Source organism: Excalfactoria chinensis, chromosome 26, assembly GCF_039878825.1.
Source record: "Excalfactoria chinensis isolate bCotChi1 chromosome 26, bCotChi1.hap2, whole genome shotgun sequence".
Taxonomy (NCBI): Eukaryota; Metazoa; Chordata; class Aves; order Galliformes; family Phasianidae; genus Excalfactoria; species Excalfactoria chinensis.
This window is the reverse complement of record NC_092850.1, coordinates 74,567-90,360: the sequence shown is the minus strand read 5'-3', so window position 1 is coordinate 90,360 and position 15,794 is coordinate 74,567. Positions and strand designations below refer to the sequence as shown.

The 15,794-nt window shown below is 52.3% G+C and overlaps 1 protein-coding gene across 1 annotated transcript in view; it reads left to right on the top strand.

Moving 5' to 3' along the window:
- The window catches only part of ELL (elongation factor for RNA polymerase II), a 30,985-nt gene that overhangs the window by 6,190 nt on the left and 9,001 nt on the right, over positions 1 to 15,794 (top strand). The window contains exons 2-5 of the mRNA XM_072357648.1: positions 7,832 to 7,879; positions 10,614 to 10,735; positions 10,987 to 11,150; positions 13,415 to 13,668. Of these exons, the coding sequence (XP_072213749.1) occupies positions 7,832 to 7,879; positions 10,614 to 10,735; positions 10,987 to 11,150; positions 13,415 to 13,668 (588 nt within the window). The remainder of the gene's footprint in view (positions 1 to 7,831; positions 7,880 to 10,613; positions 10,736 to 10,986; positions 11,151 to 13,414; positions 13,669 to 15,794) is intronic.

The following is a 15,794-nucleotide window of genomic DNA, read 5'->3' as shown; positions in this document are numbered from 1 at the left end:
GCCAGCTGTCCCAGCTTGGGTACATGGAACCTGGGTGCTGTGTGTATCACCTGGGGCACACAGTGCAGCACAGCTCAGTGCATGGCTCAGAGCAACGCTGAGGGCAATGGGAGCTGCGCTGGGGTTCTGCTCTGTTTGGGCCCCGCTGGCAGCACCAGGGTTGTGCTCGGAGCTCCGGCATTGAATCAGGCTGGGGGAATGCAGGCAGCACCTGTTGGGGCTTCCAAGCCCAACTGTGACCTCTGCTCTGCCTGCCTGCAGAATTAAGAACTTCTTGTGCTCCCATAAATAGTTTCTTAAGCAGTGCGTAGGAGCTCAGCTGGCCAATTTCTTTTGTGGAGTGCAGTCTGTTGGCAAAGCTCTGGGTGCTGCTGGTGCCATTGGTGTGCTCTGTCTGCGTTGGGCAGGGGATGTCCAGCATGAAAAGAACCGTGGTTACATGGAGCAGCTGGCTGTGAGGTCTGCATGCATCCCGTGTCACTGTGTACCCATCCATATCCCAAAAGGAAGCAGGGGAGGAGGATGCAGCCATGCACTGAGTGCTCAGGAGCACAGCAGCAGCTCTGCAGCCCTGCTCCAACCACAGCTGTGCTTTCATCTCCAGAAATGCAGCAATAGGAAGGGGGAAGTAATAACAGGGGGAAAGCAAGGCACGCTTGCCCTTTATAAAAGTAAATGGGATATCTTAAATCTGTTTCAGATACGCACTTCAGTTGACGTGGAACGTAACGGTGATTAAAACCAATGGCAAACATTATTTTTCCGGAGCGTGATTTGGAAATGGTTATGAATGTAACAAAGACTTTGTTCATAACCCGTGGGGAAGGCACAAGAAATGCTCCCTGCGTTGCCATGCAGAGCACTTCCTCTGCTGCCCTATGCTGTGACAGCCAGTGGCCATGCTGCCATCTATGCTGTCTCCCTGCAGGTGAGGGATGTTGTGGCTCAGCCTCTGGCTGGTTGGCAGCAGCACTGATGTCTTTTTGCTGTTCTTATCTCAACTTTCTTTTTTTCCCATGCTTGGGATTTGTTATAACTTGAGCCTCCACAACTGTCCTGGATGGGAGCAAAGACACATTGGATTTCTTACTTAATTCTACTGTTTTTTAGGGGTGGATTTTGGAAGGGTAATGCTCTTTCTTTCACTGTTTGTTGCTTTATTTTTGGAGCAGGTTTGTTCCAAGCCACCCTGGCAGAGCAAATAGAGATGCAGCTGAAACAGAGCAGGTTCTGTGCCTCCGCAGCAGAGGGAGAACCTCCAGCCTGCAGCCCCAGCTGCTCCTGCACCTCTAAGGCAGGAGGGCATGGAGATATGGGGCTGTACCACCATGGGTTTGTTAGTGCTTGCAGCTGGAGATCTTGGGGATAGAATCCCTTTGGTGGGAAAAAACTGTCCTTTGTGAGTGCTTTGTTGCTCGTTCTCCCACAGATCAGAGAATGGTTTGGATTGGTGAGGTCCTTGATGATCATGGAGCTGTGGAGTGGTCGGGTTGGAAGGGTCCTTGACCATCATACAACCATAGAATTGCAGTGTGGTTGGGTTGGAAGGCACCTTACAGATCCCCAGCCTGCTGTGGGCTGAGTGGCCTCCCCAATTCAGGCTGCCCAGGGCCCATCTGTGCCCAGCTCTGGCTGTATGAGGAATGTCTGAAGAAGAAGTTGGGCAGAGCAGGAGTGATGCTGCCCTTAAAGTGTCAATGGGACGCAGTTGGGCACGAGGAGCGGGCCGGTTTGGGCTTGTTTTTCCTGCACTCAGCAGTGTGTGTGCTGGGTGAGATCTGTCCAGGACCAGTTAGTCAATCTGAGCTCTAAATTGCCTTTCTATATTTTTCTCTTGCAAGAAAAGCAGTGAAGCCACGTGGCAGATAAGGATCACCCTGGTGCTTCAGAAACTCGCCTAAGCCGTCTTCTGTGCGCATCTCCAAGTGAATCAGCCCTGGTGTCTTAATACGTCCTAAAATAAATGACACTTTCGTAAGCAGAGCTCTGGGTTGGAAGCGCTGTATTTTCTGTAGCAGATTGCAGTGGAGCACAGCTCGTTACAGGGCGGCCTCGGGGCAGCGTTGTTCATTAACCAGCAGCCATCACTGTTTACCCCATGATGCGATAAGCACGGCGCGGAGCGCTGCCGTCACGGCTGCCCTTCGGAGAGAGCTGCTCCTCTTTATGGCTCGGTGCTGCCAGGTGGGGTTCTGCACTGCCAGGCTGCTGCAGCCTGCTAACACCGCTCTCAGTGCAGCGGTCATGCAGCAGTGTGATGCTCACAGGGGGCAGCTTATGGGGCAGCGCATCCCTGCATCTCCAGGCAGTGCTCATCCCTTGCTTTCAGTGCCATAATGAGGTTTTGGTTTCTCGTTATGCAAAGCAGTGCAGGTGTCTGACAGCAGATCCCCTGTTCTCGGAAGCAGAGTGCCAGCAGCTCTCCTGCCGTACCCACGCACTCTCAGAAGCGGAGGCTGATCCTGCACACACAGCTGTGCTCCTGGTGTGTCTCTGCTATGGGATAGAGCTCTGGGCCACCATGGTGGGCATCCATTGGCTCTCATAGGATCACAGACTCGAGGGAATATTGGAAGTATCTTAAAGTATGTTTTTAACTGTGCCTTCTCTGGCTGTACCCATGCAGTGTATTTCTGAGGCTGCCATTGGGGTGGTGCTCAGCAGAACCTGCTGTGTAGCTCAGGGCTGCACCTCTTCCTTTCTCTCAGGCAGGCTTGGAGCTGGCTGGCCATCTTGGAATACTTTGGTGTTCTGCAATAAATGGCATTTAAACAAATTCTTACTTTTCAGCATAGCTTAAAGGTTGGGCTTTTTAAACTCTGCCTTCGCTGATGTCTCAAAGCTTTCCAGAAGGGTGAGTTAAGTTGTTGGTCCGTCCTTAATGTGCTGCTCATTTGATCTTTGTGCCTGTCCTGCTGCTCTAAAAGCTGTGTGCAGGGCAGGGCAGAGCTGTGCTCTGAGCCACACACTTGGGGAGGTGACAGTGCCCAAAGTGCTTTCTATAGGATGTCAGGAAGCTTTTTGCTTCCTTCTCGGAGCTGCCCATGTCTGCAGATGTAGTGAGCAGCCAGCCAGCCTCCATCCTTCCTGCACAGAAATCTTCTTTCATGGCATCTCCTGCAAGGGGACGGCTCCTGAAATGTAAGGAACAGGGAATCAAAAGCCCTGTAATGAGTCTTGGCTCACGCAGCTGTTAAGTAAAGCCTTCAGGGAAAGCTGCCTGTTCACCTTTTTGCAGAGTTGAGAATCGAGGATGATTCAGTTTCCTGCTGCCAGTTGTTTTGGTTGGGTTTTATTTCAGCCCTTTCCCAATTGAACGAGATCATCTGATGGCTCCAGTAAGGCTCTGCAGCAGAAGCAGGCAGGGCTGTGTGCAGTGCTGGAGCTCTGAGCAGTGCTGGGTGGCTGCTGCATGCAGTGCTGCACTGCACAGTGCTGTTTCTTGTTGAAAGCAGTGCTTCAGAACACAGATGTGCAGGGTTTGCTTTCCTGTGCCCGCACTCAGAAATACTGATATTTACCTTTCTGTTTTCCTGTCTGGGCTGTTGGAACCCACTGAACTTCTGCGTTGGTATTTCAGTTGGAATCCTTCTCTTCCAGCTGAGCGGTGACTTCAGGCTTCTTAGAAAGGGCTGTTTTTAGGGCTGTGTTCATTTGACATTAAAAATGCCTTTTCCCAAAGCTCCATTTCAGCAGCTTGTGAGCGACAATGAGACCCGTTTCCAGTTCTGTGCTCAGTCTTTCGCCACAGGTTTGCCAACGCAGCGCTATCTTTGTGCGGGCGCTTTGGGAAGTGCTGTTTCGACTTGTTGAGTTGCTTTCCCAACTTTTATCTGCTGCTTTTGCTCTGGGTCACAGCAGCAAGAACCTTCCTGGAAGAGCAGCAGTGCCCCGTGGCTGCAGCACTGCGCTGCAATAAAGGGAACTTCTCTTTTCAGGAGGGACACGGTGCTATCAGAGAGCTGCTGGGTTCTGGCACGGGAGCAGCTTGCTGTGCTGGGGTGGCTCTTTTGCAATAGCCTTATGTTTACTTGAGGATATCTGGTTGATTACCACCCTGCTGCCATCAGCTGTGCTCTGTATGGGAAAATTGCACGGGGACACAAACGTTCTTTTTCGCCTCTGATCTGTGCACCTTTGGAGAGGTGGGAGTTGGCCGTCCGCCTCCTGACAGCACAGCATTGCTGGGTGCCCCATCTCGTTAGCTGTGAAATTGGTGGGAGGCTGTAATGATTACAGTGCAGATAATGATCCTGGGCGCTCTGAAGAGTCGGTGCTTTGATGATTGCCTCTCCTCAGCCCTAACGAGCAGGTCTCCCCGAGCGCCCAGGAGAGCAATGGGGAGGCAGCAGCACAGCACACCAGGGGAGGAGCAGTGCTGCTGGGATGCGTGTCCCACCAGGGCAGCTCTATCCGGAGCTCAGAGGTGAGTCAGGAGTTCAGCATCCCACTGCTGTCTCCCATTGGTGCCTGTTTCTCAGTGTGTGTTTCCTTTCAGTGCTGCTTTCCTGCTTGAACCTGATGGAGATCCGTTCTGAGGTTCTCTGCATGGCCCAGCTCATTTGTCTGGAAAAACAAAGCTTGCAGTTTTCTCTGGGGATGGCCCATTGCATCCCAATTGTCTGTTTAGGGTTTATTGGAGTGTGCTTTTCTGGGCCTTCCTCCTTTGTTCCATGAAGCTGCTTGCTGAGCTGGAGCACTGGAGTCTTTAATTTCCTTCTGTAAGGCACTGCCTAAATGGCACGGACCTGTAGCTCTTCTTTTTGGTGGCGTAGTGCTGCATTGCAGCCATGTGCTGCGTCCCATGGAGCTGTGCATGCATGGAGCCAGGATTCCATTCAGGTGTTTGCAGTGGGGTCTGGCACCCACACAGCTGTAGGGTGGTGCTGTGAGGCATTGCTTCAGGAAGTAGTGCTCAGCTGTTGGACTTTGGGTCCCAAACTGCTCCAGGTGGGTCCCATGTTGCGTTGTGTACCCGGTGAGCTTGAGGGAGCAGAGCCATCCTGGTGTGAATGAGAGCTGCCCATGGCCAGCTTTGCTCTGTGCCTGTGGGCTGACATCTCAATGGCAGCAGAGTTTGTGCTGATACAAGCTGTTATCCATGTAGGGCTGAGTTCCTGCTTCACATCACGGGCACAAAGCGATCCCATTTGGCTACAGATGTGATGTAATCACAGCCCCCTCTCACCAGACCCTGGTGCAGAAGCAGTTTTGGTGCCGCATGGCCTGGAAGCACTGAGATCCCACCATGCTCTCCCAGTAACTCTGTTCCTCCCAAGCTTTGCCCAGTGGCTCTGCACACAACTCCCTGTCTGTCTTATAGGGGCACTCGTGGCTTCTGAACCTTTTGAACCCGAAAAGTTTAAACCACTGAGGAAGTGACGCCGGCGCTGCCGTGGTGCGTAGCATTACTCAACCATGGGCAAGGAAGGCAGTGGTGTTCTGCAGCCCAGCAATTGGAACTTGGAGACATCCGGCCTGGAGCTTTGGCTGACATCAAAGATCTTTATCACCTTATTACCACTTGTGCTGCATTGTGCTCCTATCTGGAGGTGCTTTGTGGTCTGCACCTGTTTGCGTTCCTTGCATTGAAACAGCAAATCCAGTCTGTAAGAAGGTCTGGGAGGCTTTGTAGTTGAGGGTTACAGAGGACAGCATGGTGATGGGGATTTGTAACTCACATCTCAGCAGAGTCTGTCCATCTGCAGCTGTTGGTGCCCTCCCCTTCCATTGGCACTGCTGGGCAGCCCTGATGGAGGTGCAGATTGCTGTGGTTCTTTAAGTGGTAGATGTGATGGGAAGAAGGAATATTCATGGGGCTTTTCTCCGGTAGGAGGTAAGTGCAAGCCTTGAGGAAGTGGAACCTGTTGGGAGAAGCCCTTTGCCTCTGTGGTGTGTTCAGAGGTGTTTATTTCTATCAGGGTGGGTATTTTTGACTGCTCCTAATGATCCCTCGGACTCGTTTTGCACCAGGCTCTGCCTCTGCTTGCTTTGTTTTTGGTGGCACTTCTCAGAGCATTGAAAACAAACGAAAAACATGAAGGTGTGAAACAAAAAAGGAGTGAGTGCTGTGCAGACCTCAGCACAGTTTGCTTTGCACATCTCCATGCTACCCCCTGGGTGGGTGCTGTGTCCCCTCTTCCCTCTGCACCCAGCTGGGCTCTGTGGCCACCCTGTCTGTTTATTGGTATTCCTGGTACTAACTTGAAATGTTTGCATGAAGCTCCGTGTTCTGAAAACCGTCCCCTTGTTCCAAAATAAACAGGGGTGAGCTCTCGTTTGCTCTGTTTGCTCCCTGACATTGGAGGAAATGGACAAATACTCTGGTACTAAGTATAGGCCAATACTTCCCGTGCAGTGCTGCCTCCAGTACAAATTCCAGTAAGTGCAGAACAGAACTTCTCGAAACAGAGTATTCTTTAATTATCTGTGTTTCCCTGAAGAAATGGGAGGTGTCCAGCTGCTTGCTTGGCCTCAGGACTGCAGTGCCACGTGCATCCCGTGCCTGGAGCAGCACCTGAGCTGTGCCTCTTTGCACATGTCAGCCTGCTGGGCTGCTCCTTGTTGGGTTTAAACTCATGCCTTCAGGAGGAGCACTGCATGCTGGGCTGTTTGCAGCCTCACTGCAGTGCTGTTGCCCCAGAGATGCAGCAGGGGCACAGAAGTGCATTGTACAGTGCAGAGCGCTGCCACGGTGCGCTGTGAGCTCCCATTGCAGGCTGTGAGCAGGCAGGAGGCCATGCAGCACATTGCAGGACTGACCCTGCAGTGCAGCAGGTTCTGTGCTTCCTGCTGCTGTCTGCATTGGTACCACCCAGATATGCTGGGCTGGGGCAGTGTCAGTGCAGCCACATGCAGCAGTTGGGTGTTCTGAGTGCTGCTCCTGGATGGAGCAGTGCAGAGGCAGCTGCAGGAAGGAGAGCACAGGGGTGCGTGTTTCCTTATGGGAAGGTGGGAGGAAGGTTGACGTGTTTTCTTAGACCCATTCTAAGAAGTGGCAAGCAGTGCTCCAGGAATTACAGCAGTAAAACAGAGCTGCAGTTTGCTCCCTAGCTTGCAGGAATGCTGGTTTATTTTCTTCTTCTTTAATGTGGCCCATACAAAGATTAGGGGATGTGTAAGTTCTGTAACTATAGCCGACCCTGATCCATGTAACAACGTGCAGTTGCTCTCAGTGCCACATTCTTCTACATCCGTGCTCTGTGTTCCCCTTCTGTTACACTTAAGTAATCCTCCAGAATTAATTGCAGGCCTTCCCCGATCTGTAATTAGCTCCACAAGATCCTTTTTCAGGCTTTTTGGAACCCAGGTTTCCTATGGTGTATTGAGGACCCAGGAGCTGCGCCTGGCTGAGTTTGGAGCAGCAGAGGGGCTGCTGCTGGGAGGAGCAGGCAGGGCTGCTGGGCAGAGCAGCAGAGCCTCCGTTTGCTTCCCCATCCAATTGCCAGTGTTCTGTTGGAAAAAACTGGCCTCCTGCGTTCTCCCAGCTGTCCTAAATTTTCCCCTCAAACATCCACTGTTTAACTCATAACTTGCATAAGCACTGAGGACACGCAGCGCTCTGTTCTATGCCGGAGGAGTGGTTTGGGGACCGGGAGGGAACCAGCTCAGAGCATCCCTTTCTCTGGAGGTCCGTGGCTGAGAGCAGTGCTTGGAGCTGATGGCATCGTGCTCTCATCCTTCTTATGGGTACAATCCTCCACTTCTTCTGTCTCTGCATTTTCACACCGTTATAAAAACAAAAGCATAGGTGGAAAATCCAGCTGACTTGTTCGACAACAGCCGTCTGAGCCTTGTGCTTCTCTAATTCTTCTTTCATTTGTTTTTGTAGGATACTGTGACTTCAAAACCCGTAATCCAGTTTCAAGGAAGCCAAGGGGTAAGTCAGCCCAGGGGCCGCCTGGGGAAGCGCACACCGGTTTTGCTTTTGCAGTGGATCTGAGCAGTCTTTGTCTGTCTGTCCCGCTCTGTCTGTCCTGCTCCTGCATGCGCTCTGATATCTGCAGGTGGTGGCTGTGCAGCTCAGAGCTGCTCACTCAGAGCCAATGCTGCTCACCATGCAGTGGTCTATAAGCTTGCAGCAGGGCTTGGAGCTGGATGGACTCCAAGGTGCCTTCCAACTTTGAGCCATCCTATGGTTTGAAATAGTGATTGATCTACAGAAAGCCGTGCATTAACTTCAGGTGCTCAGTGTAAGGAGAGGGAATATAAGATTTGTTTTCAGGATGCGAAGGCAGCTGTGAGTAAAAGGTGCTTTTGTGGTGGCCCAGTGTATGTTTCAGGTGTGCCTGAGCTCTGCAGGCATTGAAGTCAGGTAGTCCCTCCTTGCCCATGTGTCAGCCAGGTGGTGCTCCAGCAGAACATGGTGTGGGAGAACTGCAGGCGAGTGACCAAGCTGTGTGCCATGGGGTGAGTGGGTATGGGAGCTGAGCAGACAGCTCGGATCTGTGTCTGCCTCTTCCTTCACAACTGCCTGGGCTCTGCCTGTACCTCCTCTTTCCTTCGTCCTCCTCGAAGGGAACATTGTGGTGCAATCAGTGAGAGGACTCACACGGCCCCACTGCTGGGATGGGAAGTTTGCCACCAGCCTGGGCAGTGCTGGGAATGGGGGGGTCCCCAGGGGGAGGTGAGTGAAAACAGCACCAAAACAAGGGGGTGGAGTCCCTGAGACCACAGAGCAGCACCTTGGTGCTCCCCCAGCTCCTCATCAGCAGGTGAATTAATTGCGCTGTCGCATAGAGGCCAAAGGTAGAGCTGTGCATTGCGCTTCAGTTGGGGCTGTCAGAAAGAACCCTTTGTCCCCGTGTTATGATTTTTACAGTGCTGATGGAGGACTGGCAGCTGTGTCACCATCTGGCTCTAAGCAGAGTGCCTGCCTGCATCAGGACTGTGCCCTGCTGGTGGAGCTGGCAGTGGGGCTCAAGGTGCTTCCCACCTATAGGCTGGGAGGATAACAGCATTGATTGAATGAGTTCTCTAATTCAGCTGATGGCATTGAAACATTTCCATTTGTGGAAGACCCAGCTGTACCTTGAGCTGCACCCACAGCAGTGCAGGTTGGGGAGGGGTCTGCTCTCCAGGTGGGGAGTCCTCAGCATGGGATACAGGCTGCAGAAGGGATCCAGGGAGGGCACACAGCTCATTGAGGAGGGCTGAAGGTGTTTCTGTTTTGGTCAAAGTCCATAGAGAATGAGGGATGAGGTTGGTCAGCGGTGCAGGTGTTCACATGGGGGGAAGCAGAGGAGGGGGCTCAGAAACCCTCCGGTGACGTGGGTGCTCCTGCAAACTATTGGGCACAGCTCTCTCAGCCTGACGTGAGCGGAAAATGTGACGTTTCCCCTCTTTCTTGGGATGAACTCGTGTTGGTTTAAATAGAGGAAGGTGAAATTGCCATTCAGAATGAGCTGTACACAGATGAATATTACTTGAAAGAAGAAACGCGAGTCACATCTGTGCCGGGCTATTTTTAAGCGCCCATGGTTACTGGTGTACGACTGCACCAAAATTAGGGCTCCCTCCAAGCAGTCTCTTGTGCTGCTGTGGTGGCTCGAGAAACCTTCTGGTTCAGCTAAAAATAATTCCTCGATAACGGCCGCTTTGCATACGCTGCACATCTCCGTGCCCAGGCAGCTCTCATAGATCTGCAGAAGCGCCACCAGGGCAGTGAAGGCATTGCTGCAGCGCTGCCTCGGTTTGCACGCATCCTCCAGGTTTAGCTTTGCAAACTGCCACGTACAGCCCTGTTTGCTCCTCTTGGCTGTGGGCATAGCATGCAGAACAACAGAGCTGTGTGCGTGCACCAAGCTGCCTGCTGGGGGTAGAAGGGTTTGTTGCCCCCACTGGGGTCAGAGGTTGGTGCTGTGGGGTGGGTAGGGGCTGGGCACTCAGCAGCTCAGCGAGCCCAGCCTTGCACCAGGTCCATCCCCACTCTGAGAGCACACATAAGTACAGATCAGTGTGCATCTCATACAGATCAGTGTGCATCTCGTACTGCAGCGCCGGGGGGAAGCAGATCTCTCCTTTGTGGATCTGTATTTGAGGCCTCAGTTTGCAGAGCAGAGCCGGGGGAGGAGCGCAGTGCAGGTGCTGCGGAGCACACTTGATGCTTGATTAAATATTGAATTTAGCAGCCATGTCACACACCGCTGTGAGCCATGAAATCTCGTGGTGGAATTATAATCCCTTAAAAAAGGAGCAGCGTGCTGCTCAGTGCTTGTGCTGTGCTTAGTGCTGGATCACTAAGTCTAAAGAAACAGGTCTCCAGTGTTTTAAATTGAACATAAACAGGGATTGCGAGTCTGTTTGAAGCCTGAATCAATAGAATTGGGTCAAATTCCTAGAAAAAGGTGATTGTGGGCTCTGCTTCGAAGGGCAGTGAGCTGCCAGCTCCTACCTCTGTCCTCCTACCTCATCTCTCCATCCCTGCCTCCTTTCTTACCTTCTCACTCTTGCACCGTGACTCGAATCCTGCTTGCAGCTTCTCCCCAGCCCGCACTCTGCTGTCTGCTGTGCTGTACTCCATCTGCATTCCTCAGGTTGGATCAGAGCACACTCACTGCCATAAAATGGGCTTTTGTGGCAGTGGGGGTGAGCCCAGTTTTTCTCCATCACAGCACATCGCCATTCCCAGGCCGGACCGCCCGACCGAAGTGCGGACTTTCACATTCTACCTTTCCAACATTGGCAAGGACAGCCCCCAAGGCAGCTTTGACTGTATCCAGCAGTACGTATCCAGGTGAGTGACACAGCTAAAGCTCCGACCAACCCAGCCATTGCTTACCTTTATCTTTTGTAGCATTGTTTCCTTAACAAACCTGAACAGAACTTAGAGCAGTTTTTGTTTTTGGAGTCTTTGTAATCAGGTTGTGTGTATTTGGGTGAGCAGAAGAATCAGGCTTATCTCTCCGCACCCTCCTGTTGTTACTTAGCTCAATCTCAGCTGTCTGCAGCCACGGGAGCATCTTCTGCACTGCCTTTCTTTTGCAGCAATGGCAACATCCACCTGGATTGCCTGGGGAGCATACAGGATAAGATCACTGTGTGTGCCACGGACGACTCGTACCAGAAGGCACGGCAGAGCATGGCACAGGCGGAAGAGGAGACACGCAGCCGGAGTGCCATTGTCATCAAGCCTGGAGGCAGATACGTAGGTAAGCAGCACCTCGATGTGGGGGCTGTCCTCTCTGCCCCTGAGGTTGTGCTCATGTTCGCTTTGCAGCCAATGACCGAGCTGTGAGCATCTTCCACCAACATCTGGTGGTGCCGTAGGGGTGTCTGGTGAATGGCAGTGTTGGCCTCCTTGCACTGTGACTTCTTTTGATGGTTTCCATCTCTGCTCAGACCTGCTTGGCTCTGAGGTCACCTCAGTGTGGTTCTGTCACCAAGGAGGTGACACTGCAGTGCTGTTGTGGTCGTCAGCCAGGAGGCCCAATTAGAGCTGCTGGCTGCAGCCTCAGAGGAGCCACCTTATGGTGCCAGCAAAGGGAGGAATCTCTACAGAGAGAACAAAAGTGTAGGGAGTTATCAGTGAGCTCCAGAAGGAGCCCATGGAGACCCAGAGCTGAGCTCTGCTCCCTGCTTAACCTCAGCCTGGCCTTAAAATCAAGGTGTATGTGATCAGCTCAAAGCCTGGCTCCTCCAGGCCTATGGGAGCTGCATGCTGCCCTGTTGTAGGGGATGTCTGTGCTGAGAATGGTGCCTTGCAGCAAGCAGAGCTGACCCTGACTCATTGTTTTATCCGCCAAGTGCTCAAAACTGAGAAATAAGATAGTAATCGGGAAGGAAATGCATTGATTTCCTGTAGACGAGAGGACTGCTTTGTTTAGCTTACATCCGAGGACATTACAGTAAGTGGCTGAAGTTGGGCTCAGAAGATTCTCAGAGCACATTGCTTCCCAGAGGGATGCAGCCCAGCTTGCCTTAAAAAATGACAGCTTGGAAGCTGGGCAGCTTACCTGAAACAGAACAGGGCAAGAGCAGGAGGGCAGTGCGGGTGTGAACTGGAGCTTGGATGGATGTGTGTGTAGGCAGATGTCTGTAGGGGGCTGTGCTTATACGCACTGAGTGTGCACTGCAGTGTATCCATACGCACACGAGTGTTGTACGTGACGCAGTGCTCTGGCCTGCCTTAGTTTGTTCTCCCCCCATCGCTGCCCGTGCTGGCTGCAGCCCCAGGTGGAGATGTCACAATATGTTTTTTGCTGTTCACGACCTGGCAGGAACGAGGGGAGCTGTAGAAAGCTTGTAAACGTTCCCATAGCCCACAGCTGGCGGTGAGGCCCCGCTGACTGCTGTGCTGGGGTGTTTGACGTGGGAGCAGAGCTTCCCCCTCTGACCAGCACAGCCCCACTGCTGCTGGGTTGGACTTCTCTGCATCAGCGTTAACAGCAAGCCAGGAAATGGGGACTCTGTTATGCAATCTGCATGTCAGTAAAACAAACAGTGCAGACAGTCACCAGTACCTCCAGATGACTCAGTTGAAAACATTGCTTCCTAGCAGTGCAGCATTGCCACGCCGAGATAAAGCTCCCGACTGGCTGCGATAAATGCTGGACGTTGTTTGTCCCAATGAAGGTCACTTTCCTGAACCGAATTGCTGTTCCAGCATCCCCACTTTTGTGACCTTGGAACCCGTGCATTTGTTTTGATTTGCTCTTTCTGCTGCTGGTGGTAGGAGCCTGGCTCTGTGGCCTGCTGTGGGTTCGCAGCTGCTCAGTGCTGTGGGACTTGTGAGGATCCCAGCTGGGTTTTCGATAGGAATGGGAAAAAGGAATTTGTGTATCACGCTGTAAGAAAGCAAGAGCTGCATCTGGGATGGAGCTGAGCTGAGCTACCGTGTAGCAGAGTTCTTCTATGGGAACAGTCAGTGTTAATGAATAGGGAAATGTGTCAGCGTTAGACCCCATTCACGTGGCCGTGTGGCAGAGAGGAGGTGGACCTGGCCCCATAAAGTTCCTATTGTTCTAAAGCAGAAACATCTGCTGGAGCCTCGCTTCTGCTGAGCTCAGCAGCGGGGAGCCGCGCGCTGACCGGCTCTGCTCCTTCCACTCCGCATTTCGACTCCTCTACATAATAATGCCAAACTTTCCTCCTCCTGGAGAGGAAAAAGTGGTCGGATTAACCACGGGGGTACTGACAATTGGGATAAATGCAAAGCTGGCAAACAAAGAGGGCTTTATGCAAGCTTGTGGCCAGGAACGCTCCGCTCTCTGGATCCTGGTGCTGCTGTTTACAAATCATACAGCTCACAGGGCACCGCTCGGTGGTGGTGAGCTGATGGGGTGTGCTGTGCTCTGTGTCCTTCATTGTCATCTCGGGGCGCTTCAGAGCGTGTGATGAGCTCCGTATTTGTGTTGACAGACCTCTGGCCTTTGCAAGGTGACTGCTGCAGTTCACTGTTCTCATCTCATTTTAGGCAAAAAGGTTCAGGTACGTAAACCTGCACCAGGAGCTTCCGATGCTGTTCCCTCCAGGAAGCGCCCAACGCCAGTCAACCTTGCCAGTGCAATAAAGAGAGGCAATAGCGCCATTTCTCAGAGACCCTTCAAAGATAGGGTTGTGCACTTACTGGCACTAAAGCCTTATAAGAAACCCGAACTTATTCTCAGATTGCAGAAGGATGGACTTTCTCAGCAGGACAAGGATTTGCTGGACAACCTCCTGCAGCAGGTTTGTACTCTGGTGGAGGAGGAGTCTCTTTAGGTAAAGAGAAATGTCTTCTCAGGAGGGCAGTGAGTTCTGCATGGGTGTGAATGTGTGCTCGGTTGCTTATGGGGAGAGTTCCTAACAGGGGCTCTCAGAGTGATGGGAATTGTTATAGCAAATCTACTCCATGTATCTTTATTAACGCAGCCACAAAGCAGTGTGTGTTAATACCTGTTATGTTTCCTATGTGAAGGAAGGATATGTCCCTCCATGCTGAGCTTTGTATTGCTCTGTGCCTTTCCAGCTCAGCAGTGCCCCTGGTTAGGAGTGCGGATCGTGCAGCTTCTTGCTAACCATATTATTTGTATGCCAAGTGGGAAAGCTGTCTCCTGGCTGAATCAGTCCTTAACACTTTGACTCATGGTGAAGGTGCCATTTTAGGGGTTGCAGTAAACACCTTCATTGCTCTGGCAGTACCAGACACACCGCAGCTGTTACGTAAATGCTTCAGCTGCCTTCTTCTGTGTTGGATTTGATTCTTTTTGCTCCTTTCCATAGCTGAGATGCACCAGCCGACGAGGGGTTGGTTTGCCCAGGGCACAGAGCAGGTAGCTGGAAGTGGCTTCTATGTTTGAATCCCACAGCCCTTTGTTTTCCAGCAGCTCTACGATGCTTTTGCACGCCCTGCCAAATGCTGTGGGCACATTTAACAGCACTGTCTGTGATTCTCATCTCTTGGTTGGTGATGCTCAGCAGCCCCCAGCAGGTGGTGATGAACCTGGCTGTGGCTGCGTGTCGCCCCAATGGGGCTCACTTCTGGCTTTGCTGTAACACATTGCCTGTAGGCTCACCTCCTCCCAGCACTGCCAGGGCCACCAAGCAACTGAAAAACAAGAGAGGAGGAGCTGCACCCCAGCTATGAGCCTGACTGCATCTAGGTGTGGGCTTCCTTGTGTTCTCGCATCTCTTGCAGGACTCCGTGTTCCTCCTGATGGCCTTTTTGCCTCATTTTGCAAGGATTCTATTTTTGAGAGGCACGGGGTGGAGCCTGCAGAGCCCAGCACAGCAGAACAGGGAGGCAGCAGCTCCAGCTGTGTGCAGAGCTGCATCCACTGCAGGACAGCCCTGCAAGCACAGCCTTTGCTTTCTGTACAGGACTTGTTTGCTGGGCTATCTCAATGTAAAACACGGCTCCAGCCTTCTTGCCCATTGGCTCAGGGTGTTGGAAAGCAGACAGCTGAAGAAGGGGAAAGCAGTGTTGGCCATGTGAAGCGATAGCTGTGCTTTCCCTGCTTATCAGGAGCTCTTGGCTCTGTTTGGTTTTCCAGCTTTTTGCTTTTAATATCAGGTCAGAATCTTCCTGAAGGCTCGAAAGAGATTAGCAGCATCGTTTTAATTAAAGCTTCCCACTCTCCCACCTGCTTCTTTGAGGTTCTCGCATTGCTGTGCAGGTAACAAACTCCCCAGCACCTCCATTGAGTGAGGCTGGAGGGCTGCAGTCCTGCAGCAGCTGAATGAGAGCAGCTCCCAACCCTGGGCTGAGCTGAAGGCTGGGAAGTGGGCTGCTGCCCTCTGCTCTATCACGGAGCCACAGAGCCCTTGGGGGTGGGAAGGGCCTCTGAGATAACCCGGTCCAACCACTATTGGGCTCAGCATCCCTTTCTGTACACATGGGGGGGGTTTGCTCTCTTTCTGGCCTCAGTGCTCTGCAGTCTCTCCCAAAGGGCTGGCTCACAGGGTGCAGTATCAGCACACATTCAGCCTTTGGTTTGTGCTGTCGTCGTGTTTTTCAGGCAGGCAACCAGCAAGAAGAGGTTAAATTTTCAATCACGCTGTGGAAAGACTGATGAAAGTGGGATAACTCGCAGCAAGCTGTTTCCATTCTAACACAATGCTGCCAGTTCCAGCGCTGTTTCCTATCCACGTAGGCACCATGCAGTTCTGCAGGGAAGGGAAACACAATGGGGTTGGATCAAGTGTCACAGAGCTGCTCGTGCAAGTGCACTGAGGTTGCAGCACAGAACTTGGGCACGATGATTTACGTCAAACCCCACGTTATAAACTGGATGTCACAGGCTTTGCTGTTCTCTCCCTAAAGCAGCCCCCAGGAAAGTTCTCCTCCTTAAGGGGACCCAACCTGCAGGGGATTC